The sequence below is a fragment of the Natator depressus genome, chromosome 15 (assembly GCF_965152275.1).
Source record: "Natator depressus isolate rNatDep1 chromosome 15, rNatDep2.hap1, whole genome shotgun sequence".
NCBI classification, from domain to species: domain Eukaryota; kingdom Metazoa; phylum Chordata; order Testudines; family Cheloniidae; genus Natator; species Natator depressus.
Genome location: NC_134248.1, coordinates 17,335,071 through 17,355,848, shown reverse-complemented (window position 1 = coordinate 17,355,848; position 20,778 = coordinate 17,335,071). Strand labels below are relative to the sequence as shown.

Below are 20,778 nucleotides of genomic sequence, written 5' to 3'. Positions count from 1 at the left end.
ATAACTGGTTTTTACATAGATTGCCACATCAGTCAGTGCTCAGGATGGACTTGGGCTTCGGCTTCAGCTCTGGATGCTAGGGCTCAGGCTTCAGCTTCCACCCCAGCAAGTCTAATGCCACCCCATTAAAACGCAGTCGCGACCCACTTTGGGGTCCCAACCCACAGTTTGAGAAATGCTGATATAGAGTTATACAAGAGAATCCCTATTTTACTCATTAATTGGAGATTGAGGAGTTTATAAAAATCATAGTTCATAAAACAACATCTCAAAATTATAGTAGGTTCAGAGCCTAAGTTGCAGTATGCTGCCCTTTTTTGCATTTTTTCTTACCCTTCAAACCACTGCAAAGCAATTATCAATGCACTGGAAGCATCAGAATGTGAAGGCAAATCGACTTGCTCGTCATCAATATTACCTTTGTTGTGGCTTTTCCCATCCCCCAATCAGGGAAAAATGATTTGTATAAGGTCATTTATAAAATTGGTGTTCGTAAAGTTGAGGTTCTATTGTAGTTTCTTATACTTGTTACAGTCCTTGCTGTCCCATCCAGAGAGCAGTCATGCAAGTAGAACTCTGAAATTTACTGAGGTTCATTCTGACTTTGGTGCCCCTTAAGATAGTCACCATTCCTAAACACTCAGCTGCTCAGGGTGCAACATTAATCTAAGCATAAAAAAGAGATAATGGAACAGGGAAATTAAAAACATCCACTGATAAAGATGTCCTAGGTATGCTTTAGTTCTCAGCTAGCTCTAGAATTTAGAACTGTTGGTTAAAGCAGGGAACTGGAAGCTGGAAATCCTGAATTTATCCCCAGTGTGGCTACTGACTCACCTAGGCAAGTTGTTTAGGGACAGATTGTGACTACTCATCTTTGAGTAGTTCCTTATGTTACAAATAGTTTCAGTGCCAATGGACTTACTCTTGGTGTAAAGTCTTAATCAAGATGACTAAGTGACACAATCTGGCTCTTAATGTCTGTTCCCCAATTTCGCTACCTGTAAAATGTGTATATTGAGACCTACTTGCCTCATAGGAAGTGTTAGAATTAAATGTTTGAATAGCATTTTCAGACTCTTGGATGCAAAGTGACAGAGAAGGGGAAAATGATTTAATATAAGTAACGGCATCTTAATTCCAAGAAGTAACTTTATCATGATTAGTGCCTCTGTAAAGCATTAGTGATGGTTATCACTAAAATATAGAAACACTAAGCAAGAAACAGATAAACAATAGGCATGCTGAGGGTACTTGGATTGGACATTCTTGGGGGAAGGGACTGGCATTTTGTTGTGTGTCTGTACAGGTGCCTAGCACAATGGAGTCCTGGTCCCTGACTGGGGCTCAAAAGGAGGCATTACCGCTGTACAGATGAATACTCAAGAAAGCCTCCATCCCCCTGGCTTTTCTTTGAGAAAAAGATAATGGAAAGCATGTGAAGAGGGAACAAATGGACAAAACTGCAGGTTTAAATGGCAGTTGGTATTGGGCTCATATGAACAAGTATCAGCAAGACCAAGTGGGAAGTTTAGGTTAAATTTCTGATTCTGGTCTTTTCCTGCCCAGTATTGATAAACTCACATGCTAACTGCTCAGGTATCAAAACAGACACTGCAAGACAGCTGCCAAAAGAATCCAAAGCCAAGACCATCAGTTTTTTGAGATATACCATACTACCAAATAGTAATAGTAAATTATATGTAGTATTAACAAATACATCAGAGTGGAATTTAGCCAGATTTTATTCTGGTAGACAATTTATCTAATCAGGTTTGGTTCTGAATTAAATAAAGTAACAAAAAAAACCCACCCCTCACTGTCCTTTTCACCATTCCTTTTCAGTTATTTCATGGCAGGCTCAGTTTCAGGAGCTTAGATCATTAAAAATATCTTACCTGCAAGTTATGCAGAGGGTAGACAGAAGAACAAGTGCAAAGAAGACAATTCCAGTTATTATTGCCAGCATCATTGTGTTTTCCTTTCCATCCTGCTTCATCACATCCATGACCTTAGGTTCTGTGATGTTCCTGTATTCAAAGAGCATCGCAAAGCCCCGCCCACGATCTGTGGTAGTGATCAGCTCCATAATAACCTCCACCATCTCCAGAAATGAACTGAAAACCATGGTCTTGTTTAAAGGCAAGTTTGTCCCACAGAAGCGAGAGGAAAATGTGATGAGGTCAGAAACATACAAGACATCATGGGGACACACATCCGCTGAAGACTGCTGGGTGGTGGAGCTTTCTCTTGGTAAGGCTGTTGTGGAGAGAGTCTGACTCTCTCCAATGACCTCATCTGTCCTTCTAGCAGTGAGGTGGGCAAGCAGGACTTTCCCTTTCAAATCTCTGTTCATCTCTAGGCCACTGATGTTTTGCCGCAGCGTAGTGGTATTGCCAGCCACAGTGAATGGCAGTCCATCTGACCGAGCCTTAGCTATTTCTTTGGGTTCTTCCATCAGTCTGAACTGTTTTTCTTCAGATGTTTGTTTGTATTCTTCTTTTTTGGAGGTAGTTACTGGGAATCCATCGTAGCGGTTAGCAAGACCCTTTAACTGAGCTCCTGGGCTGCTATGTTTCTGGGTTGCCTTTGACATCCCAGCCAGAACAGAGGATTTTGTTGTAGCGAGAGTGATGGGAAGATCAGAGTTTTCTTCAGTAGGAAACATCTCCTTATTTTTTCCTTTAGAAGAAGAAAAAAAGCCATCCCAAGGGTCTGGAGTTTCATTTGAGCTCTCAAATACATCAAAGTCAAGAATTTCCAGGATAAGATGGGTTCTAACAGGAATGAAAAACTGCCAAACACAGTGTGTCCCTGGGTAGTAGTTATGTGGAAAACCTGGTGATAAAATAAGACCTCTTTCCATGGATTCCAATACTGCACCACAGGAATAATATACCTGGGGGGAAAACAGACAGACAAATAAAAAGCAAATTAAAATTAAAAATCACCTTTTTAAAAATGGATGTATGTTAGTGCTGTAAACTAAGGAGATAGTACTCAGAGGTCTAGGTCTGTTACATCTACTATTTTAAAAGTATCCCTCTTCAGTTGATTGGCATAGAACATCCCTTAGGAAATGAAAATTCATAAAGCTTTTAAAAAGCCAATCTTCTACATTCGCCATTTGGAGCATTAATATTTAACACATATGATCACTTTTTGGAAGTGTATGTTGCAGGCCCAGTCTCCCTTTCTTTAAGAGACACAAGTCTCAGATGGCAAAAGCTTTCATAGCATCAGAGTTTGCGACTGAGAGAAGGTGAAGAGACTTCTCTCTCACAGAACTTTCCTGCAAGATTCCTCCATAGGCACCGGGAAAGTAAATCTCACCTCTGCCTTGGGCAATATTCTTTAAAGGAAGAAAGTCCATAAATAATTAGGTCACCAGCCCCTGTCTAGGAGCCATGTGTTCACCAGTGTTAGTTGGATTTTTTTAAATTTAAAATGATTAGTCATCTTGGTCTGTTATCTGTTAAAACACAAAAGGAGCTTGGCAGAACAACAGACAAGTCTGTATATAGCCATGAGGTCAAAACAGTCCAGATTTTTATTCTCTTTCTCCCTCCCTTGGTTCATTGAAATTTAAAAAGAATTGCTTTGAAACTCAAAAATTATTAAATGTCCTCAAACAGTGGCCAGATTTGCTCTCATTTGCAGATTTCTAGGACATGAATAAGTGATTTTCTGCAGATGCTTTCCATTTTTTTGGCAGAGGGGAGTAGGGGTGGCAGGTGGCATGAGATAGATAGAGACTGTTTTATGCTGGAATTAAAATACTGCATGGCCAGATTTAAATATCAGTCAAAATCTGTTGTTATCCTAGGTCTAATGAAATAAGCAACAGGCCATTTTTGTGTTTTAGGGGCATGAGTTAGGTTAAAGCATCAAGTCCCAGGTAATTAGTTTATCTATGGAAATTAAATTATTCACAATTCCATGTTATCAGGAGACTATAATTCACTGTCAAACACTGTGTTTCATACTCAAATGGTAAAGAAACTACAATTCCAGCATACACATGCAGGCCTTGTCTTCACTTGGGGGGGTGCATTCTTAACTTAAGTTAGCTAACTTGAGATAAAATCCTACTGAAGACAGGGCAGTTCACATGCAGGTTAACAGGTAGAGTTAGAAACTATGGGAGAACCTAGTAGAGTTAAAGCCTATGCTCTGATAGTCTCTTAATAAGTGGTGTGCAACCTGTGGCCCGCGGGCCGCATGCGGCCCACCAGGGTAATCTGATTGTGGGCCACGAGACATTTTGCTGATGTTGACCGTCCACAGGCACGGCCCCCCACAGCTCACAGTGGATGTGGTTCACCATTCCCGGCCAATGGGAACTGTGGGAAGTGGCGGCCAGCATGTCAAAATGTCTTGCGGCCCGTAATCAGATTACCCTGATGGGCTGCAGGTTGCCCACCACTGCTCTAATTTGACCTGATAATCTGTTTGAGAGCTACAAACTGCCTTGTCTTCATGATGAGTTTAACTCAAATTAGCTAATTCAAATTAAGAACACACCTTTATCCTTAGTGATGACAAGGCAACAGAGAGTATAGTATGGTTTCCTTGGTTGGGGAATGGAAGAGGGCTTCTATGTTCTACATTAGAAGGCCTGGTCTTCTGTTTGAACTTTTATTACTGTAAAGTTATTTACATGGGAAAGGTCATGTGTTGATTTGGGAAAAAAATTAATTCTTCTCACATCCCAATCACTGGATTGTTCTACAAGTGTCACCTGAGTTGGACATTCTTTAGTAGAACCCCGACATGAATTTATCTTTTATTTAAATTTATATGAAACTTGTATGAAAATTGCTAGAGGCAAATAGAGTTTATCTTGGATGTGATGGGGCTTAAGTCTACTCAAGCTCATGGTGACTGGAAGTTGCTGTGTGTCTATGTGAAGTGAGCTAATGGTCTCCGTCCAAGTTCTGCTGAATAACTTGGTCATCACTAGAACCGCCACTACCAGATGGCCTGGTTCACAGGTGTCTTCTGACCCCAAAAACGTGGCAGCGGGAGCCTTACACACTGTTACTTGTGCTATAACAGTTCAACAGATCCCGGACTTTCAGTCCAATACAGTCCATCCAACACTTTTGACAAGTTCATCCTTTTTCTGTCCTTAGTTTTGGCTTGCAGGTGCCATTCTGGGTGGATTATGTATCTCCTTAGTAAAAACCCCCATCAGTGAAATCTCAGATTCAAAAGCAGATGTCCAAATAGATTTCTTTTGATTCCCAGAACCACCAGATGATTGCCAGTTGGCTCCAATATCTAGCTGGAAGACTGCTGAACGCCAGCAGGTAAAATGCTTCTCTCAGAGAGAGCAAGGGTGGGTGAATTGTATACTGAAAATTGCAAAATTAGGCTAGAACAGTCACCTCAATGGTGCAATCATTTATTTATTACAGCTTGGGAGTTTGGATTCAAAACTTTATCCCAGAAGAAGGACAACCAGAGAAAGAATATACAAGACAGAGCTGAGAAAAAAAGATTCCTGAAGAAGAAACAGGACTGATGAATTTATAATCCACAACTGAATGATTGACAAACCATTCAGTGAATTTGAGTCATCTGTTACAGAGGCTGAATATCATCTTTTAAGATGTTCACCTCATTTACCAATTTATAGAGTCATAGACTTGCAAAAACATGCATTTAGGCAAATAATTTGTTTGACACATTTTATTTTTAATCTTTCCAAATTATAGGAATTTTTTTAAAGTGGTAAAATAGGCCAGCATCACCCAGATAAATCATGGGGAAAGCTAATCTTTTGCATCTCATAAGATTTTAACAGCTGGTCAGAGATTGGGCAGGCGGCTCTCACATCAGTCTTCTGAGTTCTCATGAAGAATCTTATACAGAAGGAGTGCTATTGCAATGAAGAGCCATCAAAAGATACCTTAACACAATGAGAATGGAAAGGTTGCAATTGGGAGTGCTTATCCCCACCAGTACATGGAACTGAATGACCTACTCAGACAGATGAAGGTTCCAAGGGATGAGGTGAGGAAAAGAGGAAGGGCATCAGGGGTCAGTGAATGGTTTTATGGTTTCTAGGCTCCAGTTACTGGAGATCCTGTAAATAGAGAGAGAATTGAAAGGAGGACAGGGAAAAGGAGAATGGGAAGATACCCCATACCTTAATAGAGGTGTAGAGCACCACTGATCACAATCACAAAGGAGGCTACCAGAGTGTCATGAGTTGTTCACTGCTTGTAAGTGCTCCCAGTCTGGCTAGGGCTCTCATGGTTTTTAAAACTCCATTGAATGGCCAATTCCCAGTTCACAGTGGTCAGGTATTACCCTGCTTACCTCCCAAACTCAGACAGCTATCCCACACAGGTGATGAAAGTATAAATGTGGGCTGAAGAGGCCAATTAACCCACCTGGGTGCACCTGGAGGGTCTGCCAGGCCTAATTAATGATGAAACCCAGCTGGGCAGGAGCTTTGTGGTGCTATAAGCAGAGGAAGCTTAGTGAAGAAGGGGCCTGCAGGGAGAAACTCTGCAGCCACTTTCCTGGTAGTAGCAAGTGAAGAGCCATGTAGGGAACAAAGAAGTCCCCTGAAGGGTGAAGAAAAAGCCCAAGAAAAGGCTTGGTAGGAAGGTAGCAGCAAGGAGTCTGGTGAAGTGAACCCGATGCTCTTTCCTGGAGTCCCTGGACTAGAACTCAATGTAGAGGGCAGGCCTCAGTTCCCCTACCTGCCACCCAGAGAAGGCAGTGTGAAACCCCTGACGTAAGGGGGTAAAGACTTTTGACAGCCCTGAAGGAGTGTACGGAACACTGGGCCTATAACTGAGGGCAGCAGACCAGATGGAGGGATCTGATGTTTCTGTTGGGCTTTCTGTTCCTAGAATCATAGAATATCAGGGTTGGAAGGGACCTCAGGAGGTCATCTAGTCCAACCACCTGCTCAAAGCAGGACCGATCCCCAATTAAATCATCCCAGACAGGGCTTTGTCAAGCCTGACCTTAAAAACTTCTAAGGAAGGGAATTCCACCACCTCCCTAGGTAACGCATTTCAGTGCTTCACCACCCTCCTAGTGAAAAAGTTTTCCTAATATCCAACCTAAATCTCCCCCACTGCAACTTGAGACCATTACTCCTTGTTCTGTCATCTGCTACCACTGAGAACAGTCTAGAGCCATCCTCTTTGGAACCCCCTTTCAGATAGTTGAAAGCAGCTATCAAATCCCCCCTCATTCTTCTCTTCCACAGACTAAACATCCCCAGTTCCCTCAGCCTCTCCTCATAAGGCATGTGTTCCACAGTCCCCTAATCATACTTGTTGCCCTCCGCTGGACGCTTTCCAATTTTTCCACATTCTTCTTATAGTATGGGGCCCAAAACTGGACACAGTACTCCAGATGAGGCCTCACCAGTGTCGAACAGAGGGGAACGATCACGTCCCTCGATCTGCTGGCAATGCCCCTACTTATACATCCCAAAATGCCATTGGCCTTCTTGGCAACAAGGGCACACTGTTGACTCATATCCAGCTTCTCGTCCGCTGTAACCCCTAGGTCCTTTTCTGCAGAACTGCTGCCGAGCCATTTGGTCCCTAGTCTGTAGCGGTGCATTGGATTCTTCCGTCCTAAGTGCAGGACTCCGCACTTGTCTTTGTTGAACCTCATCAGATTTCTTTTGGCCCAATCCTCCAATTTGTCTAGGTCCCTCTGTATCCTATCCCTACCCTCCAGCGTATCTACCTCTTCTCCCAGTTTAGTGTCATCTGCAAACTTGCTGAGGGTGCAATCCGCACCATCCTCCAGATCATTTATGAAGATATTGAACAAAACCAGCCCCAGGACCGACCCTTGGGGCACTCCACTTGATACCGGCTGTCAACTAGACATGGAGCCGTTGATCACTACCCATTGAGCCTGACAATCTAGCCAGCTTTCTATCCACCTTATAGTCCATTCATCCAGCCCATACTTCTTTAACTTGCTGGCAAGAATACTGTGGGAGACCGTGTCAAAAGCTTTGCTAAAGTCAAGGAACAACACGTCCACTGCTTTCCCTTCATCCACAGAGCCAGTTATCTCGTCATAGAAGGCAATTAGATTAGTCAAGCATGACTTGCCCTTGGTGAATCCATGCTGACTGTTCCTGATCACTTTTCTCTCCTCTAAGTGCTTCAGAATTGATTCCTTGAGGACCTGCTCCATGATTTTTCCAGGGACTGAGGTGAGGCTGACTGGCCTGTAGTTCCCAGGATCCTCCTCCTTCCCTTTTTTAAAGATGGGCACTACGTTAGCCTTTTTCCAGTCGTCTGGACTTCCCCCCGATCGCCATGAGTTTTCAAAGATAATGGCCAATGGCTCTGCAATCACATCTGCCAACTCCTTTAGCACTCTCGGATGCAACACATCCGGCCTCATGGACTTGTGCACGTCCAGCTTTTCTAAATAGTCCCGAACCACTTCTTTCTCCACAGTCGGCTGGTCACCTCCTCCCCATGCTGTGCTGCCCAGTGCAGTAGTCTGGGAGCTGACCTTGTTCGTGAAGACAGAGGCAAAAAAAGCACTGAATACATTAGCTTTTTCCACATCCTCTGTCACTAGGTTGCCTCCCTCATTCAGTAAGGGGCCCACACTTTCCTTGACTTTCTTCTTGTTGCTAACATACCTGAAGAAACCCTTCTTGTTACTCTTAACATCTCTTGCTAGCTGCAACTCCAGGTGTGATTTGGCCTTCCTGATTTCACTCCTGCATGCCTGAGCAATATTTTTATACTCATCCCTGGTCATTTGTCCAATCTTCCACTTCTTGTAAGCTTCTTTTTTGTATTTAAGATCAGCAAGGATTTCACTGTTAAGCGAAGCTGGTCACCTGCCATGTTTACTATTCTTTCTACACATCGGGATGGTTTGTCCCTGTAACCTCAATAAGGATTCTTTAAAATACAGCCAGCTCTCCTGGGCTCCTTTCCCCCTCATGTTATTCTCCCAGGAGATCTTGCCCATCAGTTCCCTGAGGGAGTCAAAGTCTGCTTTTCTGAAGTCCAGGGTCCGTATTCTACTGCTTTCCTTTCTTCCTTGTGTCAGGATCCTGAACTTGGCCATCTTATGGTCACTGCCTCCCAGGTTCCCATCCACTTTTGCTTCCCCTACTAATTCTTCCCGGTTTGTGAGCAGCAGGTCAAGAAGAGCTCTGCCCGTAGTTGGTTCCTCCAGTACTTGCACCAGGAAATTGTCCCCTACATTTTCCAAAAACTTCCTGGATTGTCTGTGCACCGCTGTATTGCTCTCCCAGCGGATATCAGGGTGATTGAAGTCTCCCATGAGAACCAGGGCGTGCAATCTAGTAACTTCTGCGAGTTGCCGGAAGAAAGCCTCGTCCACCTCATCCCCCTGGTCCAATGGTCTATAGTAGACTCCTACCACAACATCACCCTTGTTGCTCACACTTTTAAACTTAATCCAGAGACTCTCAGGTTTTTCTGCAGTTTCGTACTTGAGCTCTGAGCAGTCATACTGCTCTCTTACATACAGTGCAACTCCCCCACCTTTTCTGCCCTGCCTGTCCTTCCTGAACAGCTTATATCCATCCATGACAGTACTCCAGTCATGTGAGTTATCCCACCAAGTCTCTGTTATTCCAATCACATCACAATTCCTTGACTGTGCCAGGACTTCCAGTTCTCCCTGCTTGTTTCCTAGGCTTCGTGCATTTGTGTATAGGCACTTGAGATAACCCGCTGATCGCCCCTCTTTCTCAGTATGAGGCAGGAGCCCTCCCCTCTCACGCACTCCTGCTCGTGCTTCCTCCCGGTATCCCACTTCCCCACTTACCTCAGGGCTTTGGTCTCCTTCCCCCAGTGAACCTAGTTTAAAGCCCTCCTCACTAGGTTAGTCAGCCTGCTTGCGAAGATGCTCTTCCCTCTCTTCGTTAGGTGGAGCCCGTCTCTGCCTAGCACTCCTCCTTCTTGGAACATCATCCCATGGTCAAAGAATCCAAAGCCTTCTCTCCGACACCACCTGCGTAGCGATTCGTTGACTTCACGATTCGACGGTCTCTACCCAGGCCTTTTCCTTCCACAGGGAGGATGGACGAGAACACCACTTGCGCCTCAAACTCCTTTATCCTTCTTCCCAGAGCCACGTAGTCTGCAGTGATCCGCTCAAGGTCATTCTTGGCAGTATCATTGGTGCCCACGTGGAGAAGCAGGAAGGGATAGCGATCCGAGGGCTTGATGAGTCTCGGCAGTCTCTCCGTCACATCGCGAATCTTAGCTCCTGGCAAGCAGCAGACTTCTCGGTTTTCCCGGTCGGGGCGGCAGATAGATGACTCAGTCCCCCTGAGGAGAGAGTCCCCGACCACCACCACCCGGCTCCTTCTCTTGGGAGCAGTGGTCGTGGAACCCCCAACCCTAGGACAGTGCATCTCATGCCTTCCAGTCGGCGGAGTCTCCTTCTGCTCCCTTCCCTCAGACGTATCATCTGGTCCACTCTCCGCATTAGTACCTGTGGAGAGAACATGAAAATGGTTACTTACCTGTATCTGCGTTGCTGGTACATGGACATTCCCCTTTTTTCTTCTGGAGGTCACATGATGCCAAATTTCTTCACCATCCTCCTGTTCCCGATGTGCAGCCTGCTCTGAATCTTCAGAACCTTGTGCCCATAGAAGCATATCCTGACATCTGTCCAGGAAATCTTCAGTTTCTCTTATGCAACGCAGGGTCGATACCTGTTGCTCCAGACCTTGAACCTTCTCTTCCAATATGGAGACCTCTGGAAGGTGTGGCATTGAATATGTCCCGGGCAAAGGGCTGAGTCATGAGAAAAGAGACATAGCATTGCAGGACCGGAACGGCTGTTGGTAGAGTGCTAGAAAAGGAGAACCTACTAGGCCATACCCAGCTGTGAGGAGGCAATCCAGGGGTGAGTGCGGTCTTCTACAAATGGTAGTATCAGGACTCAAAAAGGAGTTTTGTTCCATGTTTCTTGGGTAGAAGTATGGTGGTTGCGATGGCAGTGTCCTAAGACTCCATGACGATGTATTTCCCTATTTCACTTTATAGAGACCCCTTGGAAGCAGAAATCTCTTCCCTTACTTAAAAAAACAAAACAAAAAAAATCCACCTTTCTCTATCATACATGTACAAGGTCTTATTCTGGGTTGCTCAAGAGTGGCTGACTGACTTTTGGCCCAAGAGGAATGAGGAGGTTGAGGCCTTTGTTTTGAGTTGTAGACACAGGTGTAAGGATTCATATGGACTCCACAACTGGATACAGTTTTGTGTAATATGAGATAGACCAAATCTAACGCCCTGCTGTCTTGAATAAGCCACTCTAATAACACTGTCTGGACTAGAGGAATCCTCCCAATTGGCTGTCGTGCATTCTGAAGATGTAGGATTGCTCCACGCTGTTAATGCTATCACAGAACAAGAGCCTAATACAAGGTATACTGGTCATACCTCAGTGCTTAAGTGGCATTGGAAAAGGAGATAAAATGTTAAAGAAACAGAGAACTAAATTAATGTACAATAGCTGCCTGTCTGCCAAACTGCCACAAATTTCAGAGACATGAGAGGGGGGTTTCCCATTGCAGGAGAAAAATGAGAGATACAGAGTGTGGGTGTCTTCTCCATGTAATTTGATTTAGTTACACCAGTCCTGGAACAGAGGTGGTCACAAATGACAAGCAATCTCTTTCAGAAATCTGAGTCTGAATATCAGTGTCAGATTCCCAGGGTGCAACTCTGCCACAAGAATGGCCTCTACTTAAAGGGACTTAGGTAGAGAGCAAACTCAGCTATTTTTCCACAACTCCCACAAACAGTCAATGTTTCTTCAAAGACTGAAAGCTGTGTTCATGCTAATAAATAACTTGGAAAACTATGTGCAGCAGTGCCACCTAGTGACTCCCACCAGAACAGTGTTTTCAGGGGTGCCACAAGTAACTGAATGGGCTAACTAGACACCACCACTGCTCTCCACTTGAATGACAGCTGCAAATGTCATCTACCTACACTTGCATCACACCAGCAAGAAAACTACTGTCAGTCAGTGAAGCATATTATAGTATTTCCGCCCCTTAAGATCAATTTGTATAACACTCAGGCTTTGATAGTTCTAGTAAAATAAGTTACTAGAGAGAGAGATGCATGCATCAGAAATGTACACAAGCCAAATCTCCATTTTGCCAAGACAGAATGAATTCCGCTAGGCATTTTTCATGCGGAAGCCCGGTCACTCTAATTATTAATATTGTCTCTAACTGACAAACCCACAAGCCGTAACTTTTTTACCTGCACTCAGATGGCTCTTCAACGCTGCTGTGAAATTTTTTCCTAACTTTGGAATTTATTTTTTTTACCCCAAAACCAAGTCACTTCCAATCCAGTTCCTAAAATCAAAATTGCCCCAGTGATCAGTGAGAATAAGAAACAAAAATTTCATGCAGCAGTGGGAAATGGCTTTTGGAAAGTAAGATTTGACTAAGCTGAATGATCTCTAGAAGAATTAAATTACTATAAACAAAACTCTACTGCGATTTCTATAACTACACCACTCATAGGCCAAATCCTGCAGTTCTCATTCAGGCAGAGGCCCAGAATGAGCAGTTGACATCAATATAGTTGTGTATAGTAACTATGGTTCTGACAGAACTGTCCAGAAGCCCTTTCTGGGCCAGTATACTGCAGCAGACAGTATGAACACTTTCCATTTTCACAAGTTCTGAATGATCACGAAGCAGACAAGTGTCAGAGTGAAGCAAAGGACCAAGTGGTTTGTGCCTGGTCACTCATCCCTAACTCATGAAGACAAAGTGTAGTTCATATTCTCTGTAGCAGATAGTTCAATCTGAGGTTATTAAAGCCTACATTTCCAGGCGCCTGGGACTCTAGCTGAACCACACTCCCGTTGATGTTAATGGGAATCACATAACTAAAACCCTTTGAAGGGGCCTGGGATTAGTGCCATCACCAACCTCACATTCTCTCCTTCCATGAGACGTCCACGGGACCATGCAAACCTGCAAGAAATACTTGCAAAAATCTGCAAATGGGCCAGCAGCCTCCACTTAGCTAAAGAGAATGGACCCTTTAAGATGTCCTCAGCAGGCACTGGGTGACAACCTTTGGCTGACAAGCAAGGTCATCCAAAAGGAGGCAGGGTGAAGGAGTTTGGGAACATGAGAGCTCTGCCCGCCCACAAGAGAGAGAGCTTCTGGCATGAGGTAGTGCAGTGGACACAGGGAATAGCAAGAGGCCGCAGTAGCATGTAGCTAGTAAGAGAGAGGGATGTGCAAATAAGCGCATTTGTTGACGGTGTAAGTTCCAAAGGGAAATCCAGCTGACGAGGGGGAGACATAAAAGAAGGTAAGCTATTAGCTCATTTCTAGCAAGAACCGTGTTTGAGCACAATTCAAAAGAAAGGTGCCAATATGTTTTCCTTATCTACATTAGACACAGGGAACTGCAGTCTGCAGCAGTCTAGCTGCACAGTCGTCCCAGCATTGCAGGCTGTATCCAAAAAAATTTATTTTAAAGGGGGGGCAGGGAGGAAGAGACAAGAGAGTCCCCTCATCCTGTCATCTTGAGGTTTGTGTAACTCCTCACATTCAGAATCTCAGATTCACCAGCTTGGGACCAATCCAATGTAGTTTGTTTTCTTTTATATTTACTCACCCAGGAAATATCAGCTCCCTTGGAAAAGCACCAAGAATCAGAATGAAATTCCCCTTAGAGAAAACAGGACACACAATCTACTACAGTTTTAAACAAACACACGTGGGGGAATCCAAGCTGTTGATAATGATAATCTAGTCTTTGCCCTGCAACCAAAAACCTGGAAGTCCCAAAAAACTACTTTTTCCTCTCGGCCATACAAGTGCTACCATGTACATTCTAGCTTTATAGCAAAGGTCTCACCTTTCTGTTTGTTCCCAGTTCCAGACTGAGCAAACAGGCTGAAATGTCACTCTCGGTTCTGGCCCTGAACAGGCTAACTAAATGAAACCCTTTCTCAAACCTCCACCCATCTAAATTTCATATTGGGGGGTGGAGGGGAGGATATAATGTTAACACTGAACGCTCCCTCTAACTTTTCAGAATGGTGTGTTATTACCTCCCCTTCAAGGCAATGATTTTCATTGCTTTGCTTTGAACAGCGTACAAAGAAGACTTAACATGAAGGGCAGGAAGGGGCAAAGGTAAGATACACATGCACAGACTGAGGGTACACAATATTCGTAAGGCCCAACTCAGAAATTCACCTATTACCTTGTGCTGTCCTATCCTTTTCTGGAGGAGGCATCACTTCTTTGAAATTTTGGTAATTTTTCCACAGTGAGGGCAGGGAATATTGCATGGGGGGGTTGGGGGGGTTGTTTGTTTGTTTTTAAAAGTGCCTCTTCCAGGAACAGCAGCCTGATCCTATCTCAATACGCTACCATTTGAGAGATCTATAGAAGCCTTTCTCATACTGCAGCTAGCTCAAGAAGTGCCATAGGAGGGTGCAATTAGGATCTACTGCTGTCAAAAAAACCTATCTTGGGGGCCAAGGTTTTCATGCTTGGATGCCCAACTTTAGGGACCTGACTTGAGGTATGGGCACCTCCAGCTCCCATAGAAGTCACTAGAAGCTTCAGATGCTCAGCAAACTGTCTTAAACAACCGCCCCCCCAATTTTCTTCAAATGTCCAGTTTTAAAATCACAAGTTTGAAAGTGTTGGCAGGACTTAAGACTACCTCACCAGCTCTCTCTCCTTTCATTCTCCCTCAGGGACCTCTTTACAAACCTCAGTTCTACCAGTAAATTCTGGGATGACTCAAACTGTGCAGAACAAGGTGCAGTGTCTTGATTAGAGATCTCTGGAACTCACCGAGCTGTTAGAGCAAAACCAACCAACTGGAATGAAATGAGGTGTGGCCTGAACCTTCAGACAACACTGGAAACACACACAGAACTTGGACATTTACTAAAAAAAAATTTTTTTCTTCATTGTTTGTAGAGGTCTTTCTTGCTGACCTGGCATTAGCAGCAACACTCCCAAAAGTATAGTGTGATTTCCAGCTGAAACCCAATGTCCTTTTCTCATAGGGATTTCTAGGCTGAAGAAGTCTGAGCTTTAGGATGCTTCTCAGAATAGAATCTTCCAAGGGTCGCCCATTGACTAAGAGCTCTATACGACATTCATTTCACTAACTGACTGATCCAGAGACCATGGAGATCAGTGGGAGCCTTTCGAACTAGAGCATGAAGTCAATGGAAGGATTCATATCTAGTGCTTTGCCCAAAAAAAAAAAAAAAAGAAAGAAAGAAAATTTAAAAAGCATGTGTATTTGTTTTCAGCAGTTTCAGCTCATCATTCACATGTCTATTTTTCACATATCTCCATTCTAATATCGGAAGCTGTTTTGATGTTGGTGACTCAGTTCTTTGAGACGTTGCATCACGAGCTGAAGACTGCAGTGGAACTTTCATTGTCGGCCCTTGACGCTGTCTCCCCCAAATCCCAGACTGTGTCAGCATTAGCAGAAAATCCTACCGTGTTACATAATAGGATGAGAACTTTTGCACTCCCCTTCCAGGGCAGGGTTAGGCATTAAGTGAAAGAGTACAGTGCTAAAACTATTTAGTGGGAGGAAAGCATCTTACAGTTTTACAGATGGAAATACAGGGCACATAAGGCCCCAGATTGTGCCACACCGAGACCAAAACACAAAGTCTCTAGCATGTCTTGCCTTATCCTCCCACCAGCTTGGTCTTCTATGTCTGTCTTTAAACCCCAATCTAGTGGCCTGTACCTACACCAAGAAGTTAGTGTAGAAAGACAGCTGGAGAGTCTCAGAACATGTCTATACTAGAAAATTAGGTTGGCATAACTACGTTGCTTAGAGGTGTGAAAAATCCACACTCTTGCATGACATAGTTAAGCCAACCTAAGTACCTGCGTATACCGTGCTAGGTCGATAGAAGGATTCTTCCTCAGTGTTGCTAGGAGAATTGAGGGTAGCTGGACTATGCAAGTGAAGATCTATTCAGCAGCACTTGTCATAGAGGAAGTAGAGAGCTTTTTCCCCTCTGGAGCATCGAGCTTTTGGCCTTACATTTATTATTTTTAAAAAGGTGACTGCTCACAGGTCTAGGACATTTGATGTTAGATGTATTACAGGCAAAGGTAATACAGACTTGGATCCTAAAAAAGTAGTGAACCATGTTGTTATCGCTGGGTATGACACTACAGTGCCCTCAGTGCTTTACAGATAGGCAAGAAGACAGCAAGGGCCTTGTCCCTAACAGCTTATAATATCACATTGCATTCAAACTCTGTGTCACATGTGGGTGGTGTCAGATAGTCCCCTTCTGAGACAGGGAAGTGTTAAATGTAGAAACCTTTATAGGTTGCATAAGACAGTGGTTCTCAACCAAGGGTTCAGGGCCTCCTGGGGGGCCACAAGCAGGTTTCAGGGGAGTCCACTAAGCAGGGCCAGTGTTACACTCGCTGAAGCCCGGGGCAGAAAGCCAAAGTGCCACTGTGCAGGGCTCAAGCCTGGGGCCCTGAGCCCTGCCACCTGGGTCTGAAGCCAAAGCCTGAGCAACTTAGTTTTGTGGGGCACCCTGTGGTGTGGGGCCCAGGCAGTTATCCTGCTTGCTACCCTCTAAGGCTGGCCCTGGCTTTTGTATGCAGAAAGACAGTTGGTGTGGCACTGGTGGGCTGTGGAGTTTTTATAGCATGGGGGGTGAGGGGGGGGGGGGCTCAGAAAGAAAAAGGTTGCGACTCCCTGGGATAAGAGACAGATTAATAGACATGTACATGCCTATCCACAGATATTTGTCAGGATATGCAAATATCTGGCTATAAATAAAAATGAATTGCTACTCTGGTAGAGGCAGGGAAAGAGGTCTCATTTCTGTTCAGATTCTCAACTAGGATTCAGCTGCACTGGCCTTCGAAAAATTCTTGTCAGTTACAAACCACAGCACTCCACACTTTATTTGATCAGGGACATACACACTATTCGTCTTCCTGCTACACGAGTAAATTCACCCACACTGGTTCTTACAGGATTCTATCTTGGGTTTCTGAAGCAGGGCAGTACAGACTTTAGTCCTGTCTACAGATTGCAGTTAAAGCCATTTCCAGCTCCCAGTCAGCTGCGTCTCTTGTGGACATGTGTTCTCAGCAATTGGTAACATTTTCTAGAGTATATGCAACCCTTTGGGATTTGAGGAAAAATCAAGATTGCATTTTTGAACAGATGCTTTTGTTATTTCGGTAGGGAACAGCCGGTCCACTACATGAAAGTGATTATGGGATGTGACATTTCCACTCTGCAAATCCCATTTCTAGGAAAGAGTCCAAGCCTCTTCATAATCCTTTCTGGCACACACCTGACAGCTTTACAGGACTCTGTTTTTTTGTGTAGCATCAAACTTTCTACTATATTTTCTCCAGTTTACAGGAGAATGAAAAATGCAGGTAGGACTCCTAAGTAAGGGAAGACTGTAAAAGCCTGTTGCTGCCAAAGTCAAGGAGGGCAATAAGATTATTAGAGTAAAGGGAGGGAGGGACTAAAGTCTAGTGGGTAGAGCAAAGAACTAGATGTCTGTACTCCTGGGGTCTAGTCTAAAACCTGCTACTAATTTGCTGTGTAAGTTTATGCAGGCACTTAACCTCTCTGTGCCTCAATCTTTCCATCTGTAAAATAGGGATACTATTTACTCACCTCACAGGGAGACTGTGAAGCTGAATTCATAATTCTGGAGGGCTTTGGAGACACTTACATTTCACTGCATAAGCCTTCATGTACTGTCTCTCAGCCAGGGGAGACATCCACAAACAAAGGCCCTTCTGATACCAGGCTGCATTTTGGACTCTTTGTTTCACAACATACAATAATAAACCTTCTTGCTGGAAGCTTGTAACATGACACTACTTTATTGCCTAGAATGCAGAATACACAAAAACCCCAAAACAGGAGTTCAGTTCTCTGCTGGGAGCCCAGGGAGGAAGGACTGTGTCTCTGGAGGGCTGAGAGAACAGCCAGCAAGGTGGACAGAGCAGTGCTGCTAGCAAGGACTGGGGGAGTGAGAGACAGCTCCTGGATGGCTGCTGGGGTTTGCAGGTGGTGGCTCTGAGGCAAGGGCAAAGAGAATGCTGGGGCCACGAGAAAGTGGCCAGATAATTCGCTGCAGTAGCCACTAAGGGAAATGGCTGAACAGCAGCCTGCAGCTTCCCCGGAATGGGGGAGCACAGTGTGTGGCATGGCCAGAGGGCTGTGTAACTGAAGAGGAGGTTGCGGTCCTTGGAGAGACGTGGGTCCTAGAGCAGGAGTGAATGCGGCAAGGCATGACCTGAAGAGGGTGCACTAACACACAGAGTGAATTCCCAAGACAGCCAGCAGGAGGCACCAGAGTGGTGAGTGAGCCCGGTTACAGCAGGTCTGCACAACTGGCTGTAGATGTGGAAGCAGTCACATGTTCTACATCAGCCAGCTGGACTGTTAGGCAGGCCACCCCCCAAGTGTGCATCAATCAAAGCAGCCGCAGAAGAGTCAGGATAAGGTCAGCAGTCTCAGTACAGAGGCCCTTGGCGTCCCCCCCACCACCTGGCCAGCTTCACGGATGCAGACTAACATATTGTGATACCTGGTCTCAAGCAGATTGCATAACTGTACCATGAAGTCACTGTCCCTCCTCTCCCCCACATTCTATTTTCCCAGACGGGGGGGGCTGCAGTGGGAGGAAGAAATTACAGAATAAACACGGGCACTCTGACTACCATCAGGCAGAACAACAAGGCTCTCCAGCTTCTACAGAGAACAACAGAACTGGTTCTCATTTATCTGTAAGCATTTTCCAGATTACAAACAAATGCTTGTTCCCAAACGCACAAACAGAGGCTATTGGCGAACAGTTACCCACTGAACACTACAGCTGTCCATGATATAATCAGCAGCTCTTTAACAGCAACATAATCAGCATCTGTACAACATTTCAAGTCACAATATGTATTTGTGTACAGTGCAAGTACAGATACACCAAACCAAAATCCCAGAACTGAACATCTATGTTATTTGGAGAAGCTCAGGTGAGGAACCAAAACTTCAGAATCTCTAGCATAATTTAGAGGAGGGCCTTGACTGTAAATTACTATATAAACATGATCTTTGGGCAAAATTTTCAGGAATAGTCACAGATTTTGGCTGCCAAATTTGAGATACCTTGGGCCTGACTTTTAGAGAGGATGAGCACCTGTAGGTATTATTTATTTTAGTAGGACATGTAGATTCTCATTGCTTTGAATATAAGACCCAAGGTATCACAATGGCGTCCCAAAAACGGAGGCACCCTGAATCTTTCATAAAAGCAACCTGAGCAATAATAGCAAAAAATGCAACAATATTTTACTTCTTCGCGGTTGTCATATATAGAGAGACCTTTTCATATGCATCTAATAAAACTTCTATTCTTCACCAAGACAGCTCAACAATATAGTAGCTTTCACTTTACTATACAGCCTTTACCCTCTAGCTAAGAGAAAGAGCAGAAAGGAGAAGACCCAGCAGATAAAGGGAGATTAATTGACCTAATTTTACTGCTATAACTCCACATGAACACTCCTGTTCCAGTATAAGAATGCCTTTTCCGGGTTTAGCTTAAACCCCTTCCAAAAATGACAAAAGCTAAACCCGGAAAAGGCATTCTTATTCCAGAATAAGAGGGTCCTCACAGGGAGTTATAGCAGTATAATTATACCAATATAGTTATGCTGGCAGATTTCCCTGTGTAGACAAATCTGAAGCACCCTGGAGGGGGGAACAGTAGACCTATTGGTGAGACCATGCCTGGAATACTGATCAGTTCTGGAACCCTTTGTTATAGGGGAGAAACTGACAAATTGGAAATAGTTCTGAGAAGAGCAACAAAAATCGAGATGGATGGGAGATTAAAAAAGAGCTAAATATGTATAGTTTCACTAAGCAAAAGGACTAGAGGATGGGGAAACATTCTACCTTTTTTTTTCCCTTTGTTTCATAGAATATCAGGGTTGGAAAGGACCTCAGGAGATCATCTAGTCCAACCCCCTGCCTCAAAGCAGGACTAATCCCCAATTTTTGCCCCGGAGTCTTAAATGGCCCCCTCAAGGATTGAACTCACAACCCTGGGTTTAGCAGGCCAATGCTCAAACCACTGAGCCATCCCTCCCCCCAACAGGGACTAACTTTTTCCCTCTGTGTTTGGAAAGAGCCTAGCTCATTATGGGCACTACTGCAATCTATATAAATACCTGGTGGTACAACAGGTAGTAATTGGATGAAGTTAAGAGACAAAGTTTAGCCTGGCTATTTGCAGAATATTCCTGCAGTGAGAACTGTTAGGTTGTTGAATAGTCTCCCAAGGGAAGTGTGGAAGCCCCAGTACTGGAAACATTTATAAACTAGAGAAAATGCTAGTACGAGTGTACAATATAGATAAGAGTTCTGCACTGGCAGAGAAGTGAACTAGATCTGTGGTTCTCAACTTTTCCCACCATACTGCAACCCCATGTTACAATTTGAAGTTTCAGAATCCACTCCTCTCCCTAAATCTATCCAGGAAGAAAAAGGATGTTGAAAACCCTTGGTTCAGTGGGTCTTTACCACCTCTGGATTAACGTATTACATTAGAAGCAGAATTTCCAAATCCATTCTTAGAGGGTGGGGGAGGACAGGACTTTTAACTAGCAAACAAGATCTAAAAGCAGAAATCTGTCTCTCATTAATAGCTCACGCAAACTAGTGTTACCCTATGGTATAA

The 20,778-nt window shown here is 44.3% G+C and overlaps 1 protein-coding gene across 2 annotated transcripts in view; it reads right to left on the bottom strand.

Moving 5' to 3' along the window:
* The window catches only part of LOC141999243 (uncharacterized), a 49,520-nt gene that overhangs the window by 17,356 nt on the left and 11,386 nt on the right, over positions 1 to 20,778 (bottom strand). For both annotated transcript variants that reach the window (XM_074972455.1, XM_074972456.1), the window contains exon 2: positions 1,899 to 2,899. In XM_074972455.1, the coding sequence (XP_074828556.1) occupies positions 1,899 to 2,899 (1,001 nt within the window). The remainder of the gene's footprint in view (positions 1 to 1,898; positions 2,900 to 20,778) is intronic.